The sequence below is a fragment of the Plecotus auritus genome (assembly GCF_963455305.1).
Source record: "Plecotus auritus genome assembly, chromosome: 5".
NCBI lineage: Eukaryota > Metazoa > Chordata > Mammalia > Chiroptera > Vespertilionidae > Plecotus > Plecotus auritus.
In genome coordinates, this window is record NC_137776.1 from 182636305 (window position 1) to 182653316 (window position 17012).

General features: G+C 62.4%; 1 protein-coding gene across 2 annotated transcripts; it reads right to left on the reverse strand.

Annotated features, from left to right (window-relative positions):
• Positions 1 to 621: 621 nt before the first annotated feature.
• On the reverse strand, positions 622 to 13633 carry FAM78A (family with sequence similarity 78 member A). Of its 2 annotated transcripts, none has more exons than XM_080668739.1 (2): positions 12670 to 13633; positions 622 to 1438 (listed from the first exon to the last, which is right to left on the reverse strand). In XM_080668739.1, the coding sequence occupies exons 1-2, from the start codon at positions 12990 to 12992 to the stop codon at positions 910 to 912; spliced, it is 852 nt and encodes a 283-aa protein (XP_080524865.1). In that variant the 5' UTR covers positions 12993 to 13633; the 3' UTR covers positions 622 to 909. The 2 variants fall into 2 exon arrangements, with proteins under 2 accessions (XP_080524865.1, XP_080524866.1); XM_080668740.1 differs by lacking the exon at positions 12670 to 13633 and adding an exon at positions 4205 to 4493.
• Positions 13634 to 17012: the final 3379 nt, after the last annotated feature.

Genomic DNA, 17012 nt, shown 5'->3' on the forward strand with positions numbered 1-17012 from the left:
TGAGATGTGGGTGCAGACCCCCGGCGATGGTGCCGGGCACACACACACAGGGCAGAAATGCCCGGGGCTCCACCTGCAACTCCCAGGACCCTCCCTCCCTCCACGACCCATGAGCAAGGCAAGGCTGCGGGGAGGAGGCGAGGGCAGCCCTGGCAGAGCCCCCTGGACCGGGGACGGGGGCGGGGGGGTTCCACCTGGGGCTCTTTAGGCAGCGTCTGTCCGTGGTTTTGTTCCTGCTGAAACACAAGCATAAGCTGCTGGTTTTAGGCCTGTGTCCCTGCCCCTGTCCCCAGATGCCCGGGAGGTGGGGCTCAGGGAGTCTCTCTCCTCCGGACCCAACTCCTCCCAGCCCCCGGCAGGAGATGAAAAGTCCAGCAGAAGAGAGATCCTGCTTTAGATCTGTTTCGGTGTTTTTCCTTTAAATTCAGCTTAAGGCAAAGGTTTGGCAAAGCAAGTCTACATAAGGCCGCGTGAGGGAGGGAGGGCGAGGGGGGGGCGCGTGGGAGGGCCCGGCACCCACGGGTCAGTAAGCGCGGGCCTGTCACTCATCAGCTCCCCCTCCTCCCGCCCGAACCTCCTAGAGAGGCGTCTAAAAAAAAAAAAAAAAAAAAAGGACTGAAAGCAGTTGTGTGGGGGCGTCTGTTGCAAGTGAATGAAATTGTGAGGAAAGGAAACCCCAGTGACGGGAGGGCGCACCTGGGATTCATCCTAATCTGTCCCGCTGGTCTCCCCCCTCCCCGCAGGCAGCGGCTCCATCAGAGAGGTCAGAGGCCGTCCGGGCATGCGCACAGTGAGACCCCGCTGGACAAGGTAGAATGGTTGTATTTTGCTGGATGATGGGCGTCCTCGTGGGGTGTTGGAGCGGTCGCATCGTTGGGAGTCGGAGCGGGCAGGCGCCCCGGCCGGCTGCTACCGGTGCTTGGGCGGGATCACCACCAGCGGCTGCCCGTACTTGGGCCGCCACATGAGGACCTGAGCGTCGTTGGCATTGGGCTTGACCAGGGCGCTGGGCGGGATGGGCTCGTTCCTGCTCAGGATCTTGGGCTGGTCCTGCGCGATGGGCTCCCGCAGGCGGGCGCGCTGGCCCAGGGGCCGGCTGGGGTTCACCTCGATGCTGAGCTGCATGCGCCAGTGCAGCGTCTGCAGGATGATCATGTCGTTGGTCGAGGTGTTGGCGGCCACCAGCCACGTGGTGAAGCTCTGGTCCCGGTAGATGTTGGTCAGCCTGGCCACGTTGCTCTCGCTGACGGGCACGGCCCACGTGACGCTGGGGTAGAAGTTGTCATTCATGCTGATGATGAACTTGGAGTCCCTCTTGGTGGGGCCCACGATGGTGCACGTCTCTGTGGTGTTGCCGTACCAGGGGTAGTTCACCCCGTCCGAGTCACTGATGGCCTCGATCTTGCCCTCCAGGAGGTCCGGGAGCTCCCAGCTGGACCTGCGGGGGGGAAGGCGGTTTGCTCAGCCAGCCGCCCACAGGCCCCCGGCCGCCCCCTGCCCGGGGGGCTCACCTCCCAGGGGGCCAGACGGTAAAGAGACATCCGTCATCATGGCATTGAACAGGGGCTCCCCCAACATCACTCCCCCTCAAAATCCACCCCGTTCTCTTGCATCGTCTCAAATCGGTCTCCTCCTGAAACCACGGCCGTCCCGCTGGCTCCCAGCTGGGCTTCAGGAAGCCCTGGCTGCCCAGCCCGAGGGGATGGGGAACCGGAAGGAGCGCCCTGTGCCAGCTGCTGTTGGGACGGCCACGTGCGACCGTGGCTGAGGCGGAGGCCATAGGCTCCGAGCGGCTGGACCACTTAGCACGTGGTGCGGGGGAGGGGGCCTGCTGCCCGCCCCTCTGGCCCATGACTTTCTCTTGCTTTCAAGGCCACGCTTCAGAGCCCAGTGGCCACGGGTCAGCACATCCGAGATGAATCCTGGCCCCTCCACTGACCAGTGCATGACCTGGGGCAATGCCTGCCCCTGAGCTTCAGTGCCCCCACCCGTGAAAGGGGGAGCTTCCGGCCTCTCCTGCCAGCACGGGCCGCGGGTGTAGGAACCAGCACCTCAGGGCCCTCTGCTTAAGGGCTGGCCTCTCACCTCCGTGTCTCTCTCCCTCATGGGAGTCAGGGCTCCCAGGCCCTCCCCGGGGCCACAGCAAGCACCTGAGGCTTCCGGGGCCCAGATGCCCCTTCCTCCCCTCCCCCACCCTTCCCCTTCCTTTCTGCTCACGCCTGCCTAGAAGAGGAAGCGCCATGCAGCCGGAATCGCCCCCGCCTGCCTGGCCCGCCCCTGGAGCCGTAGAATCACGAAAACCTAACCAGCCCCATCTCAGTGCCCTCAGCCCCGCGCTGGGCCGGCTCCAGGGTGCCCCCGTGCTTTGCTGCAGAGCGGCCCCGCACTGGGCTTTTGCTGCCAGAGGCCTAGGGGCTCAGCCTTCCCGGGGCGGGAGCAGGCAGCCGGGGTGTCCAGAGCTCAGACTCTGGAACCCCACAGGCCTCCCTGTACGTCTCAGCTGCCCCCTCCCTGGTGGGAGACCCCGTGCAGACACGTGTCCCTGCTGGGGTCACTGAGGAAGATAAGAATGTGCCAGGCCAGGGCAGAGCACAAGGTAAATGCCCGTAGTTGGTCGCTGCTGGCACCACTACCGTCACTATAGTTGCCATAACAACGCTCAGCCCATCCGAGCTGCTCCGAGGACACAGCAGTGTCTGGGAGCCCCGCTTAGAGATGCATCAGCAATCACGTGCCCCACCGCACAGGTGAGGAGAGCACAGCCCGGGCCGGGCTTTTCCCAAGGTGACCGGGCTAAGTGATGGCATCGGACCCGGGCAGCCTGGCGTGGTCCAGGGCTGGTTCCGCCTGGGCCCATGATGCCAGCTCAGGACGCTTGGCACTCAGAGTGCTGAACGCCCGCACTCGCCACAGCTGCCCTGGGGACCCCTGCTCTGCCCGAGCGCCCCTGCTCACTGCAGCAGCCTTCGCGGCAGCCCAGAGGCGGGGACGGCAGTGCCCAGGGGCGGGTGAGGGACAAACAGGCCCATCCACACGATGGGGCGTCATCCAGCCTTAAAAGGAGGGACATTGTGACACCTGCTACGTCTCGGACGAGCCCTGAGGACGTGATGCTGTGGAGTAAGCAGACACAGGACAGACACGGAGTGATGCCACACCCACGGGGTCCCCGGAGCAGTCAGTTCACAAGGACAGGAAGCAGAATGGTCACCAGGGCTGAGGGTTCGTGTTCCACGGGGACAGAGTTCCCGTTTGGGGTGAAAGTGCTGGAGATGAGCGCGTGGCCACGAGCATGTGCTTAATGCCACTGAACCTAAAAATGGCCCAAATGGAACTTGTACGTATATCGGGTCAGAATTTTAAAAAATGCGTTCCTCTATGGAAATACATCATGTAATGTTAGCGGTTGGCAACATTGGGGACACGGAGGAGAAATTATTACCACCGTGATTTTGCTAACTTTTTTTTCCGTTCGTTTTCTGTTTTATTGGAAGTCACCTGCCTGGGTAGCCCTCTCCTGCCCACAGCCTTGAGCTCACCTCTCAGAGGGAACCTGGGCAGCAGCTCAAACCACCTCACGTTTCTCAAGTGCCCACCGGTCCCCCTGATCTCGCCGCTCTGCTCTCCCAGACCCGCCCGCTGCAGCGGCCTGCTTCGAAGGCACCCGCTCCGTCCGCTCACGGCTGTAGTTTAATTGCACAAACACTATAGAAGGCAGGACGCCATCTTGCAAAAGGAACTTTGCGCTTCCTCGGCCCCTTGTTTGGGGAGTGGGGGCTTCCCAATACCACGACGGCTTCTCTCCCTCTGCCTCTGCCCCCTAATTCCAAGATGCCTTTCCTCCCCCCGCCCCCAAAGGCTCCAGCCCCTGCTCAGTCAGACAGGTGATGGTCCCCATGAGCTGGCAGACAGCCGTCTCATGGGCTGTTACTCAGAACCAGGGCCAAGGGCATCTGTTTTCAAGTCATCGCCAGCCAGCACGGCCTGGATCTGGTCCCGTGGCCTGTGTGCCCATCGAGGAGGTGCGAGGGAGGGAGGTTAAGGGCACGGCTTCTGGGGGCCACGGGCCAGCCCTGGATCCAGTCTCAGTCCGGCTCGGATCAAGTCACAAATCTCTGAGTCAGGGGTCACCATCGGTCAACAGTGGGTAGCCCCGCCCACCTGGCAAGGTCTGGGGGGGACGGCATGCGTTGATGTACATTACCTGGTACACAGTCAACAGCCACATGTGGAAACTTCGGGGACCGCTGGAGGGAGGTGTCAGCACTTGGGCCCTGCGGCCCTGATTTGACCTCACTGTGGTTTCAGACTCCACGTGCTCTGCGGGGAGTGGATTCCACGCAGCTGGGCCTCCTCTGAGATTTCCTGCTGGTTCTGGAATGACCTTGGACGTCGAGGCCGACCTTCAGTGCTTTGCCCACAGGGCGGAGTGGGGGCTCGGACCCCGGCCCTGCACACACTGAGCAATACAGTGTCTGACTCGCAGATGCCACCAAAAGGGGTAGGTACCGTGCCTGCGCACAAGCGCGTAACCGACGGATTGGCTTGGAGGCGGGGACACGCCTGTCCAGCCCCAGGTCCACAGGCCTCGGTCCACCTGCCCCACCAGCTTCTCTCCAGACCCCAGCTGTGCTGGGTCCTCGTAGGTATAGGAAGGCAAAGGGCCGCAGGGAGTCCAGGCTTGGCGCCAGACCTCACACGCCTTCTGGGCCCCCCGGTATCACGTCAGAATGGGACCCCTCAGCTTCCCTCAACACCCAGCTCCATCTGCAGTCCCCACCAGCACCCCCTCAACGAGAGTTTGCAGAGCACCCGTCACTGACGCTGGCCACAAGCTGGGAGAGAAATGGACGGGGTGCCGCCTGGTCCACAGAGATGGTGGGGGGCCCCGTGCTCTCCAGCCCCCACCATCCCTGACTCTGCCTCCTGCCTTGAGACAGTCCCCCTTCTCCCTGACCTCACCCCAGCCAGCACCCCTCCCCCCCGCCCGCCCAGGCCTCCCAGCCTCCCCTCCCGCCCCCTGCAGAAGCCTGAGTGATCTTTTAAAAACAGTAATCGCACCGTCCCTCCCTCCAACCCTGTCAAACCTGCCATGACTCCCCATGACCCTTAAAGCCGATATCATTGAAGCCCAGGTCCCATGCACACACGTGTGTGTGTACAAAACACACGCACACACTCACACTCACACACACACACACACACACACTCACACACTTACCCTGCCCAGGCTGCAGACCCTCTAACCATTCTCACTTCCTCTAACGGCCCCGCCCCCCAGGGCCTCTGCCTGGAGCAGCGCCCGCCCGGCCTCCCCGTGCTCCTGGGCGGTGCTCCTGGCTCAGCCCTGGAGTCCCCAGGGAAGCCCCCCCTCACCCTCCCACGAGGCCGATGCCACTCATGCTCCTGCTGCTGTTTCCTGGCACGTCCGCGGGTGATTCAGTAATCATACGATCATCGTTGAGGATCTCGGGAGGGCAGGGCCAGACCTCAGGATTTATGTTGGTGCTAGACCAGTGCCGTGGGCAGGGCCGGAGCCCACGGGACCTCACGGGAAGCTGCGCTGCTGGCGCGCCCCTTACCTGAACGCTGTGGCTGGCAGTGCCAGTCCCAACGGGGCATCCCCACAGCAGCAGCACATCGGCCATGCTACGTACTGGGCACCTACGCACCGTCTCCCGTCCTCAGCCTGGGCCGGGGTGCGGGCGCCTTTCATCGGGGACACTTGGAGATGTTAGAGGCCTGGCCCAAGGTCACGTAACCAGGGAGACGCTGGACCAGGACCCACAGCCTGAGCAACTGGCCTCCAATGGACCCTCGCTCAACACACGCACACATACAGGCACACAGAGACATATACAGAAACACAGACACACAGATATACACACAGAGACGTGCACAATCACATGTATACACACACATGCACATATGTGCGCACGCACACAGCTCTGAGCAGCATGCCTGACTGAGAATGCGATCTGAAGGGGGTACAGTAGGACCTTCCCTGGAGCTGGCCCTCCCTGCTGAGGGCCACAAGGGCGGGGATGGTCTCCCTGTGGCTCCAGGCCCCGCCACCCATCCCAGCAGGCCCAGTGCGAAGGCCTCTCAGTAGAGGGCGAAGGAAACCAGGGAGGCCGACGCCCAGGGGTGTGTGGGGGAGGCCCTCCTGGCACCACGGGGGCACACCCCTGGCTCCTTCAGACGGAGCCAGGCAGGGTGGTGAGCCTGGGCCTGGGCTCTCCCAGGCATGGATGGCCTGGCGCACCCCTGGGGGCCCCTCCCCGTGGGTGTGGGCGGGGGGCTCTGACTGTGGGCCCGCCCCCTGGGCCTCAGCACTGAGCCGGCTTCCTGCCTCTTCACTGGCTCCTGCGCACACACCTCCTGTATTTTCCTTCAAATCAATCACTTTTTAAAAAACTCAACTAAACTTGACTTTTCCTAAGAAATACCTTTGAAATAACAAATATGCTAAATACATATATATTTTTTCTAAGATATATTAAAATAAATGTGTTGCTTTAAATTCAAGTGACACTGCCGAAACCGGTTTGGCTCAGTGGATAGAGCGTCGGCCTGCGGACTGAAGGGTCCCGGATTCGATTCCGGTCAAGGGCACGTAACTTGGTTGCGGGCACATCCCCAGTGGGAGGTGTGCAGGAGGCAGCTGATCGATGTTTCTCTCTCATCGATGTTTCTAGCTCTCTATCCCTCTCCCTTCCTCTCTGTGAAATATCAATAAAATAGATTTTTAAAAAATAATAATAAAAAAATAAATTCAAGTGACACTAAGCTGACCCCAGTCCCACGGCGCCCACTGGGCACTGAGAAACAGTCCCAGGAGGACCGAGGCCGCGGGCACCCAGCTCCTGCCGGCTGGCTTCGGGCCCTGGCTCGGCCCAGCGGGCACCAAGGGATGATCTCGCCTCGTCCTCAAGAAAACAGTTTTGGCAATTCACAAAAAGTTGAAATTCTGCAAATGTTTGCAATTTTACAGAAACTGATGCCCAAAAAGCCCCCCTGAAGCCAGAGTGGGATCCCGGTTTCCTGACGTCTGCCCCAGGCGGGTGGGCACCCACCAGGCTGGCCCCCCCACCAGGCGGGTCACCGGGCACCTGCTCTCTGGGGGAGGGGCTGCAGTGTCCCCCTCTTCCCACCTGCCCTGGGTCCCCCAAACACCAGCCCCACGCTGCCCTGCGCCCCTCTCCACCCAGGCCACGCCGGCCCTGGGCCTATCAGGAAGGGATAGACCAACGGTGCCTGTTTAACTGCAGTTCTTCGTCGTAAAAGCTGTGTTTCTTTAGCGGCAGCCACAGAGACGTGCACTAAGTGAGAAACGAAAGTGTCTCTTCTGCGCTGCCCTCCCTCCCTGCGGTAGGTTACCCGCTGGTAAACATCCTTCTAGACCTTTCACACACACACACACACACACACACGCAGTCTACGTTCCCATTGTCACGACGTCTTCTTCATGGAAAATGGCTTCCTACGTCTTTTACAGCTACGTCCAGTGCCATCTAGAATCTGATCCTTTTCCCTCGTGGCAGCCACCATAGCCCACTTTACTGATCTTTTCCGTTTTACCCAGATCCGATCCGCAGAAACACGGACGTGTGTTCCATTTACTTCCCTGATTATGGCGCTGCCTTCGCGCACATCTCCAGGAACAACCAGCCTTTGTGTGGGGCACTCGGAGGTGAGGCTTGGGGAGATCCCTGGGCTAGGGCCGGCGGAGGGAGTTCTCTTTGGCCAGGCCGTCCCCCGCCACTTCCTCCCACCCCAGAGCCTGGAAACCAGGACTTCCCTCTCCCACCCGCTCCGCCCGCCCTCTGCCAGGCCAGCAGCTGGGGGGGCGGGGGGGGGGGCACCTTCCGGGCGCCGAGAGGAAGCAGCGTCCTCGATTGTTCTGTGCGGAGCCCGGCTCAGGCCCGGGCTGCAGGAAGAGGCCATGTGGTCACCGGCCATTCCTCCGGCCGGTCCCAGACCCGCTGGAGCAGCACGCTCCCTCGGGCAGGGGCTTCAGGCCTCGGGCTGGTTCCTCCTCCTCCGATGAGGCCCTTGGGAAGTAACAGAGAGGAGAGGGAGCCGGCCCCTCCGCACACCAGCCGCTCCAGCACCCCAGCCCCAGGCCGCAGGCCCCTCCAACCTGCCCGGCCTTCCTACCAGCTCACCCCGAGCCAGCCCATTTCTGGCTGGAAAGACCCTCACCAGCCTCCTCGTCCAGGGCGCTCACACTGTAGACGGGTGCGTGAAACCCAACCCCGAGAGGCGGCAGCCACAGCGACAGCACAATATAGCCATCTTTATGCTGACGCTGCCGGCGTTGCTCATTAATGATTAATCAGCAGCCGTTATGACATTGACAGCTACCACGGATCCGGCCTTCAGACGCCCCGGGTGCTGTGCTAGGTTCTCGCAATGCCTCCCCTCACGGAACCCTCACCGCCCTGCATGAGGGAAGGACTGTTCTCCCCACTTCGTGGATGGGCACAGCGAGGCTCCGCAAGGCTGAGACTGGCCCAGGGTCTCAGCACCAGTGAATGGCGGAGCGGGGGTTCGCCTCCCCTCCCCCCAGGTCTGCCCCTTGGCCTTGGCCCTGGGCCCGATCCCCGTGGGGGCCCCGGAGAGGGGCAAACTGGGGACAACGTGAAGTGTCTCCCACGCAGGAGAGAAACGGTGACTTGTCACTCAGAAGGCGGTGCCGGCTGACAGGTGGCGGTTGAGGAATTGCGGAGGACGGGGCTGTGGAGGCAGGTGTCCCCAACAGTTTGCGGGGAGCGGGGGGGAAGCGGGGGGGGGGCGGGGAGTGTGGCTTTGAAAGTAATGTGGGTTGGACCCAAAACCATATAGCATCCTCTCAAGCTGGCTCGGAGAAGCTCACCATTGTATGGCTGGCTGTGGGAGTCACATTATTGTCCCCCTTGAAATATTTCAGACCCAGAATGTCCTTTTAAAAGTTCCACTGGATTAGAGATTAATCTCCAGCAGGGATAATGTTTGGGGTATTAATAGGTTTGGGTTAAGTATCCGGAATTAATATTTTGAGTACAAGCCCATTTGTAAAGAACGGAAGCCCTAACCTTTGCCACCTGTGCCCGCCTCGGCCGCTGAAGCCCAGGGCGAGCGTTTCGTTTGAATGATTCAAACTGTCCGGGTCTCATCTGGTGCTTCTCAACCAGCAGGGGCTGCACACCCCTCCCAGGGACAGCCGGCCGTGTCTGGAGACACTTTTGGCTGTCACAACCGGGTTTGGGGGGCTGCTGGCAGGGAGCGGGTCGAGACCAGGGGCTCCGGTCCACATCCTGCGATGCACAGCACAGCCTCTGGTCCGGGCGAAGCCAGGGGCAGTTCTGGGCAGCGGGAGGTCCCTGGTCAGTCCCGCCGGCTCCTCCCTCCTCACTCTCATGTCACGGGGCTTAAAGACATGAAGAGTCATGGGGGGTCAGGGAGATAGATGGGAAGGGTGTTTGCGTCACACGCACACTCGGGCCTCCTCTAAGCCAGCCCTTCCCTGACCTCACCCCAGCCAGCACCCCTTTCTCCGCCCCCTCCCCCCATCGCCCAGGCCTCCCAGCCTCCCCTCCCGCCCCCTGCAGAAGCCTGAATGGTCTTTTAAAAACACAGTAATCGCACGGTCCCTCCCTCCAACCCTGTCAAACCTGCCATGACTCCCCATGACCCTTCCCGTTCCCAGCGGCACCGGCTCAGAACAGCTGCGCTGTTCGGTGATTCTTACAACGATTCTGTTGATTAATTGTAAGTCGAGCAGCTTCCAACTCAGCATTTCAGCCCCAGGGGCGTCACCTACATCTGTCCTCGCGAATCCTCACAGCAGCCGACGACAGCGCCAACGCTCCGGGGTGACTTCCCAAGCCCCGGCGCGTCACCACTGGTCCGTCATTCGGACCCCAGGGTCTGAGCCCATGAGGGACACGATCCCGATCCCACAGGGAGCCTCAAACTCTGCCCTTCCTCCGGGGCTGGGCCCCTCCACCGGGGATCAGGAGCCCAGGAGGATGGGACACCGACACTGGGGGCCCTGAGCCAACAGAGGTGTCCCAGGGAGGGGACGGGCCCAGGGAAGCAGGTAGACGGCCAGGAAGCCGGCCGTCGGCCCCTGGGAAACGCCAGTCGCTCACGACTCTTTCAAAGTTGGTACCAGTCAGGGAGTGGCCCTGTGTGACAAGAGGAAGGCCGGGGGCGGGAGAAAACGGAATACAAGAGTCATGTCGGCCGGCAGTCTGAAGTTTCAGCCACGATTCTCAACTCATTACAGATGCAGTCGCGGCCTCCCCGTCAGAAAATCACCAAATTCCATCACAGTAATGACGTTAAAGGCGAAAGCCGCTGCATTAGGTACTGTGCCCTGGGCTCGGCGTGGTGCCGGCTGCTGGACAAACATCTCCCATCGTTCTCGCAACAAGCCGTGGCGCAAGGGCTAGGACGCCCCGTTTGCAGAGGAAGAAGCCGCGGTCAGGGTGGCTCAGGGCGCCCCGGAAAGCGGCGGAGCCTGGACGCCGCCCAGGGCTGCGTGACTGCAGCTGAGGTGTGTGCCCCGGGCTCCCCCCCGCCCCCCCCGGGAGGCAAGGCCTGGCACAGAAAGAGAAAGGTCGTCTCGGGTCTCCTGGCTCGGGCCTGCCTCCAGCCAGCGCCTGGACGTCAGAGTCTGGGCGCAGAGGGCAGGGCCTCGCGGACTGGAAACCCTGTGCGCAGATGGGAAGGCTGAGGCTCCCGGCCCGGGCCCTCCCACCACACATCCCGTCCACCTCATCACATCGCATCGCATCCCTTCCTCCCTCCTGGCACCCCCACCCTCCAAGCGCTGAAGGGCCCCCTGCCTGCCCGACCCCAGGGCGAACCCTTTCCGTCCTGCCAGCTGTCCTGGATGCCTTGCAAAGCCCCAGAAGGCTTCGAGCTTACGGCTTCTTAGGAAAGATTCACAGCAAATAGCTGAGACTCATGTTTCCCTTTGGAACGGGGAGTCAGCCCCCAGCCTGGATTAAGGGCCGCTTTCGGGAATTAAAGGGCTTGGGCATGGAAACAGGCTGGTGGAGGAGCGGTGAGTGTCCACGTAGGTGGGCGGCGCACACACCTCCTCGGGCGATCGCGGTTACACCCTCGTTTTAAGTTTTACTGCGATCCCCGTTTCCCTTCTAGCTCAGTCAGTGCTGGAGCAGCCGTGACATTTGATGTCCCTCCAGCCCCCTGCCCTCCTACCCCCCCCTAATTTCAGGCGGCCCAGGATGTTCCTAGACAGCGCAAAGCCCTGCGCCTGGGGCGTCTCTCGTCCTCACTGCGGACCCGCCTGCTGCACAGGATGGACGTTGAGAGGGGGGCCGCAGGAGCGTGGCCCCGTGCCCCAAAACGGCTATTGGCACCGCCTGCCTGAGGCTGGCTCTTCAGGTGAAGTCACCACTGCTCTTCCACACCCAGGATGGCCACCCTGGGATCAGGGAACATGCCAGAAAAGCAGCACCGGCCCAGGGTCCCGCACGGAGATTTACATTATCCTGGAGGCCAGGCTGGGGAGAGGCCAGAGGGCTCCTCTCAGCGGCAGGGCCCCTGGAGCCTGAAACTGATGTCCACTGAGTGGCCTCCCGTCTTGGAGAGAAAAAAACGCGACCCCACGAAGCAAACCTGGTCTCTAAAACCGGCCGTCCTCTCAAACACACCACGGGGAGCAGTGAAGCACCCCCCACCACCACCACCAAAAGCTGAGGCGCATGTGACGGCCCCGGAGCCAGTTCCCACCCAGCCACACGGCTCTGGGCAGACAACAGGCGGCTCCCGGGTACCCAGTTCCTTCCCTGAGCGTCCGCCACGTGGGCTCCCAGGGCCGGAGCCGGGGCCCAGCGGGGGCCTCTGCTGATCCAGACAGCATGCTTGCTTTGTCAAAGAGGCGCCTGATGGGATTTCCTCTGCTTTTGATTGACTGGTTGATTTTAAAGAGAGAGAGGAAGGAAGAGAGAGAGAAATCAATTGGTTCCAATTATTTATGCATTCACTGGTCGCGGGAATCAAACCCACAACCTTGGCGTATCAGGATGACTCTCTAACCCAGTGGTTCTCAACCTTTCTAACGCCGCGACTTTAATACAGTTCCCCATGTGGTGGGGACCCCCGACCATAAAATTATTTTCGTTGCTACTTCATAACTCTAATTTTGCTACTGTTATGAACCGTAATGTAAATATCTGTGTTTTCCGATGGTCTTAGGCTCTACAGCAGTGGGTCATGACCCACACAGGTTGAGAACCGCTAGCAGGGTCGGCTAAGACCATCGGAAAACACAGGTATTTACATTATGGTTCATAACAGTAGCAAAATTACAGTTATGAAGTAGCAACGAAAATAATTTTATGGTTGGGGGTCCCCACAACATGAACTGTATGAAAGGGTGGCGGCGTTAGGAAGGTTGAGAACCACTGCTCTAACCCCTGAGCTACCCAGCCAGGGCTCCTCTGCTTTCTCGGCTACCGGGGGGACAGGGGGAAAGGAGGTCCTGGAGCCATGAGCCCAATCTGAGCCAACACGCAAACCCTCTAGGGGGTCACGTGGCCAAGGAGGACTCGGAGGCCACTTCCGGACATGCCTAAAGCTCCCCTCTGCCCCAGACCATCAAGCTGCACACCCCACGCGGCCCCCCAAAGCTCGCCCCTGAACGGTACTCACATGCCCTGCTCCCCGTACTGGTTGTAGAACTCCATGTGGCTGCACGCCTGGATCCAGCCAACTACCCAGGTCTCCTTCCTGGGGATGGGCGGCATGACCACCTGGGCCGAGGCACGGAAGTGGGGTGTCCGGTAGCGGAGCACCACGCTGGAGGACTCGTCGATGCTGGTGGGGACGGGGTCGATAGAGGCTTTCACATCAATCACCGTGATTCCTTCCCGGAAGATTCTGGCTTTGCCCCCGATGCTCTGGATACAGCCCATGGCACACAGCACCGCTCTGATCTCCAGGGAAGGCCAGCAGTCCCAGAGGAAACTGGGCATTGAAAGGACGGAGGCCGCGGGACCCAGTGCAAACGGGACTGCTCTCCGGCGTCAAGTCTCCTTCAACGCTCCAGACCGATATCCATAGGATAGATAGCTCAATGGGCAGGGGCGCGTGCGTACCACACCTCAGGCCTGTTTATAAATAAAGGCTTTGCTGCATTTCAAGGGTCCCGGGTTCTTCTGCTCGCAGTGGACAAAAATCACCGATATTCTTTGGGTTAAAAAAAGAAAAGTTTGGATATTAGTGGATCATCGTGTTGCTCTGACATCCAGCCCTTCCGGGCCTCCACGCGGGGAACGCAGCTCCGGGACGCTCCCTGAAGTCGTGGGGAAGAAGGCGATACGGGGACACATCAATAAGGCAGGCTCGTCCCGTCCGCCCGGCGCGGCGCGGCCGCCACCTCGCTGCAGAAGCCCGACTTCCTGCCCTCTGCCTTCCGCACGCGCGCGGGACACTCGCCCGGCCTCTCGCCCCGCGGGGCCGAATCAATGGAAGGGCAGTTTCTGTTCAGTCGCCGGAGGTCCCGGCTCCCTCGAGGGCGAGCGCCGACCCGCGGCTTCCTGGAGGCGAGCGCCGGACTCGGGCCGCCCGCGAGGTCCCCGCGGAGCGCGGCGCAGCGCGGGTCCTGGTCGGCGCCCACGGGAGGCGCGAGCCGACGCCCCCACGCGGGCGCGCCGCTTTCCCTCGTCGCTGTCGCCGCCCGCCGTTTGGGGCTCCCAGGCTGCGCTTGAGCCGCCGCCTCGGTCGCCGCAGCCTCCCGGGACCTGGTGGGAAGTGGAAGGGACAGGGCGTCAAGGCCCGCCTCGAAGTTGAGTCTAACTTTGCCGCGGGGGGCGCGCGGGGCAACGACGCGTGTGCACAGGGCGCGGGCTCGGAGCTGACAGCGCAGCTCTGGGCGGTCTCCCCGGAGGAGGCGCCCCCCCTCCGCCGCCCGCCCCGTCAGTGGCAGCCGCACGACCGCGCGCTCCAGCGAATAATCGCCGCCCGTGACATCTCCGCTGACACCATCCCGGCCCGAGGACGGGGCGGGGGGGCGGGGGGCAGGCCAGCACTGCAGTGGGCCGCGTGGACTTGCCGGCCCTGGCACCGCGCCCACCGCCTCGCCGCCCGCTCCCCTTCCCCAGCCAGTCCCTCCGGCCCCCTGAGGGCGCAGTGCCACCCCGCAGGCCGGTGGGATCGGGCGCGCGCCCCTTCCCGGGCCGGGATCCCCCGACCCTTGGAGGGCACAGTGCCCTAGCCCCGCCGCATCTGTCCCCCCTCTTCAGCCGCGACTGGCCCCGAATCCCCGCGCGCTGGGCACACTCGCAGCCGCGGGGGAACTCAGACGCGCACGCCCCCACCCGGGCGGCGCCGGCGACTCACCTGCCCCTCGGGCCAATCCGCGAGCCCCGGCCGCCGCCCTCCGGCCGCCCCTGACCCCGCCGCGGGCACGTCCTCCGGGCGCCCCTACCCCCTGCCCCGGGCAGTGTCCTTTGGCTCTACTAGGGTCTGGGGCTGGCGTGGGCGCCGCTGGCCCCCACGTCCTCCTATCTCAGGGGTACTGGGGGGCGAGGGGGCGGAGGGCTGAGGCTCGGGGCGCTCTCGCCCCCACCCCGCGCGCCTCCCTTATTTTATGATCATCGTGAGCCTGCAGTCGCCACTCAGCCCCGCCGCCGCGCCGCAACGCCCGGCGCGCCCCGCGCTGCCTCGCTCCGCTGCAGCATCGGAAAGGCAACCAGGTCAAACTTTGCAGAAACTCAGCCCCTACGCCGGCCTGGCCCCGCGTCCGCCTGCAGCCGCCGGCGGGAGCACCGCACACGCAGGCACCGCCGCCTGCTCGCCGGCCCCGCGGGGATGCAGGTCCGCAGGCGGCGGCGGCGAGCGCCGCCTCCTCCTCGCCGCCCGCCCTGCTCTCCACCCTCGCGCCCCACACGCCTCCCGCCTTCCCCCTGGTAATGCTCTACCCCTCTCCCGCCTCTCTCCCCCTCTGCAGCTGCTAGGAGAGCTGAGCCTCTCCTTGCATAAACGACATTTCCTTTTTGGCAAGCCCGGGGAATTGTGGGTAGTGTAGTTCGGCTTGTGTCTCGGGTCCTGGTAGCTGCTCCCTATGCCCTTTGAACTCGCAGGCTTTGGGGGCTCAGGGCACACAGAGAAGAGTCGCGCTGCCCTGATATTCCTGGCCCGGTAGGGCCGCGGCTGGTTGGAGACAGGGCCGGGGCTGTGGGAGGCTGCAGGGCTGGACAGGTCGAGGTGGATACGGCTAGGGAAAGGGTCCCTGTGTCCCTCCCTCTGTGCTGGGCCTCTGGGCACCTGACAGGCGGTCAGGCCTGTTGGACCCCAATTGTGACAGGTGCTGCACCCCATCAGCATCTGTGCAGGAGACCTCTGCTGTGCACTTCACAGAGCAGGCATCCATCCCAAGCTGGAGCCTGGGAGACTTGCCAAGCGTCCCAGCTGAGACTGGGGCCTGGTGGTCTGGGTACAGAGGTTCAAAAGGGCGTTTGAACCTGGATGTGGGAGGGCGGGAGGGGGGGGGGCGGGGGGAGAAAGCGTTGGGGACAGCTGTGATCCTCTCTAAGCACCCTCACACCATTAGCCTCACCCTCACCTTGCAGCCACCCTAGGGAGAGCGGGTGGTTTGTGACATCGGAAAACCTTGCAGCCACATTAGAGCTGTTTCCTCCCCCCCGCCTCCGCCCATGACTCTGACTCCCAAAGGTGCCCGCAGCCAGGCCCAGGGCAGGCGGTTCTGCCATTCCCGGTGAGTGCCAGTGAGGGCAGGGGCCAGAGGGGTGGGACTTCCGCCACGTTGAGGTCTCTTTGATGAAGGATCGGCCAGGCTGAGTGGTCCATCAAATAGCAGCAGCAGCAGCTCAGGCCACAGGAAGTGTCTAGCTATACCCAGCCGCACCCGGCTCTCACCTGCTCACTGCCATGGGCCCTCCCCCAGCCTCGCGAGGGGCGGGCCCTCTGCAGTTCAGCTCATCCCACCGCTGAGACCAAGGCGGGTGTCTCTCATGACCTGCTTCCTGCCAGAGGGCAGCACCCCGACAGCAGAGGTCTCCTAAGGACTGTGTACATTTCCGTTTCCCGGAAGAAGCTTCCCTGGCTGCCCGACCCACAGCAGCCTCTCCGTGCCCTGCACTCGTGGCCTCCACGGAACATTCTACCCCAGGGACTCACTGCAGCCATCCACGCCTCCTTTGTCATCACATCATTATTATGCTGTTTAGTTTACATATATTAGCCTTTGGGGTATCCATCTCATCTCCCACACCTTCGGCCCCAGGGCCTGGAGCAGAGCACACCTCACCAGCCAGGAAGCCCCTCGTGGCAGGGACTGTCCTGGTGACAAGGATGTGAGTGCTCTGTGAACACGTGCTGAGCTGCACGTCTTTCTGGTTTGACATAAGAAGGACAGAGGCTGGGGCCCTGACCTGCTCACTAAGTGGTCAGGGCCCCGAAGATGATTTTCTGGGGACCCGTCCCTTGGGTGCCCGTTGGAAGTGAAGTTACTCCCTGTGGCCCTGGTCTTGGCCTGGGCTTGTGATGATAAAGTCCCCACTGTGTGTTAGGTGCTGCCTGAGCGAACATTGTCTCCTGTATCCTTCACCTTGACCCCAGGAGGTGGGCTGTACAGACAGACAGACCTAGGGGTCAGGGGACAGTGGCATTTTCAAGTCTGAATCCCCACCCAGATCTGGCCAAGCCTAAAGCCCGCTCATCCCCTCCTCCCAGCGCCACCTCCGCCCCCTGAGCCAGGAAGGAACTGATTCTGAAAGCTTTTGTCTCTGAGAGTCGCACAGGAAGAGAGAGAGGACAAACTCAAAAACCCCTTGGCCTCGGCCCCAGAGCCTCCCCTTTCTCATCACCCATTAGAGCTCTGCAGGGAGATGGCCCAGGGGGTGTCCGTGGGCCCGTCGGCCTGGCTCTGAGCTACCGACAGGCTCCCCCAGAGCCAGCTCTGACAGCTAGAGGGTCTGAAAGGCTCAGCTCACATGTGCATCCCCTGGCCCAGCTCCTGAGGGGCCCTCCAA

Bases quoted from the DNA above. Each gene is read 5' to 3' on its own strand.
- FAM78A (XM_080668739.1), bottom strand. From the start codon at position 12,992: ATGCCCAGTTTCCTCTGGGACTGCTGGCCTTCCCTGGAGATCAGAGCG. The intron at 1,439-12,669 runs GTGAGTACCGTT...TCCCCCCCGCAG, and splicing joins CAGTACGGGGAGCAGGGCAT to GTCCAGCTGGGAGCTCCCGG.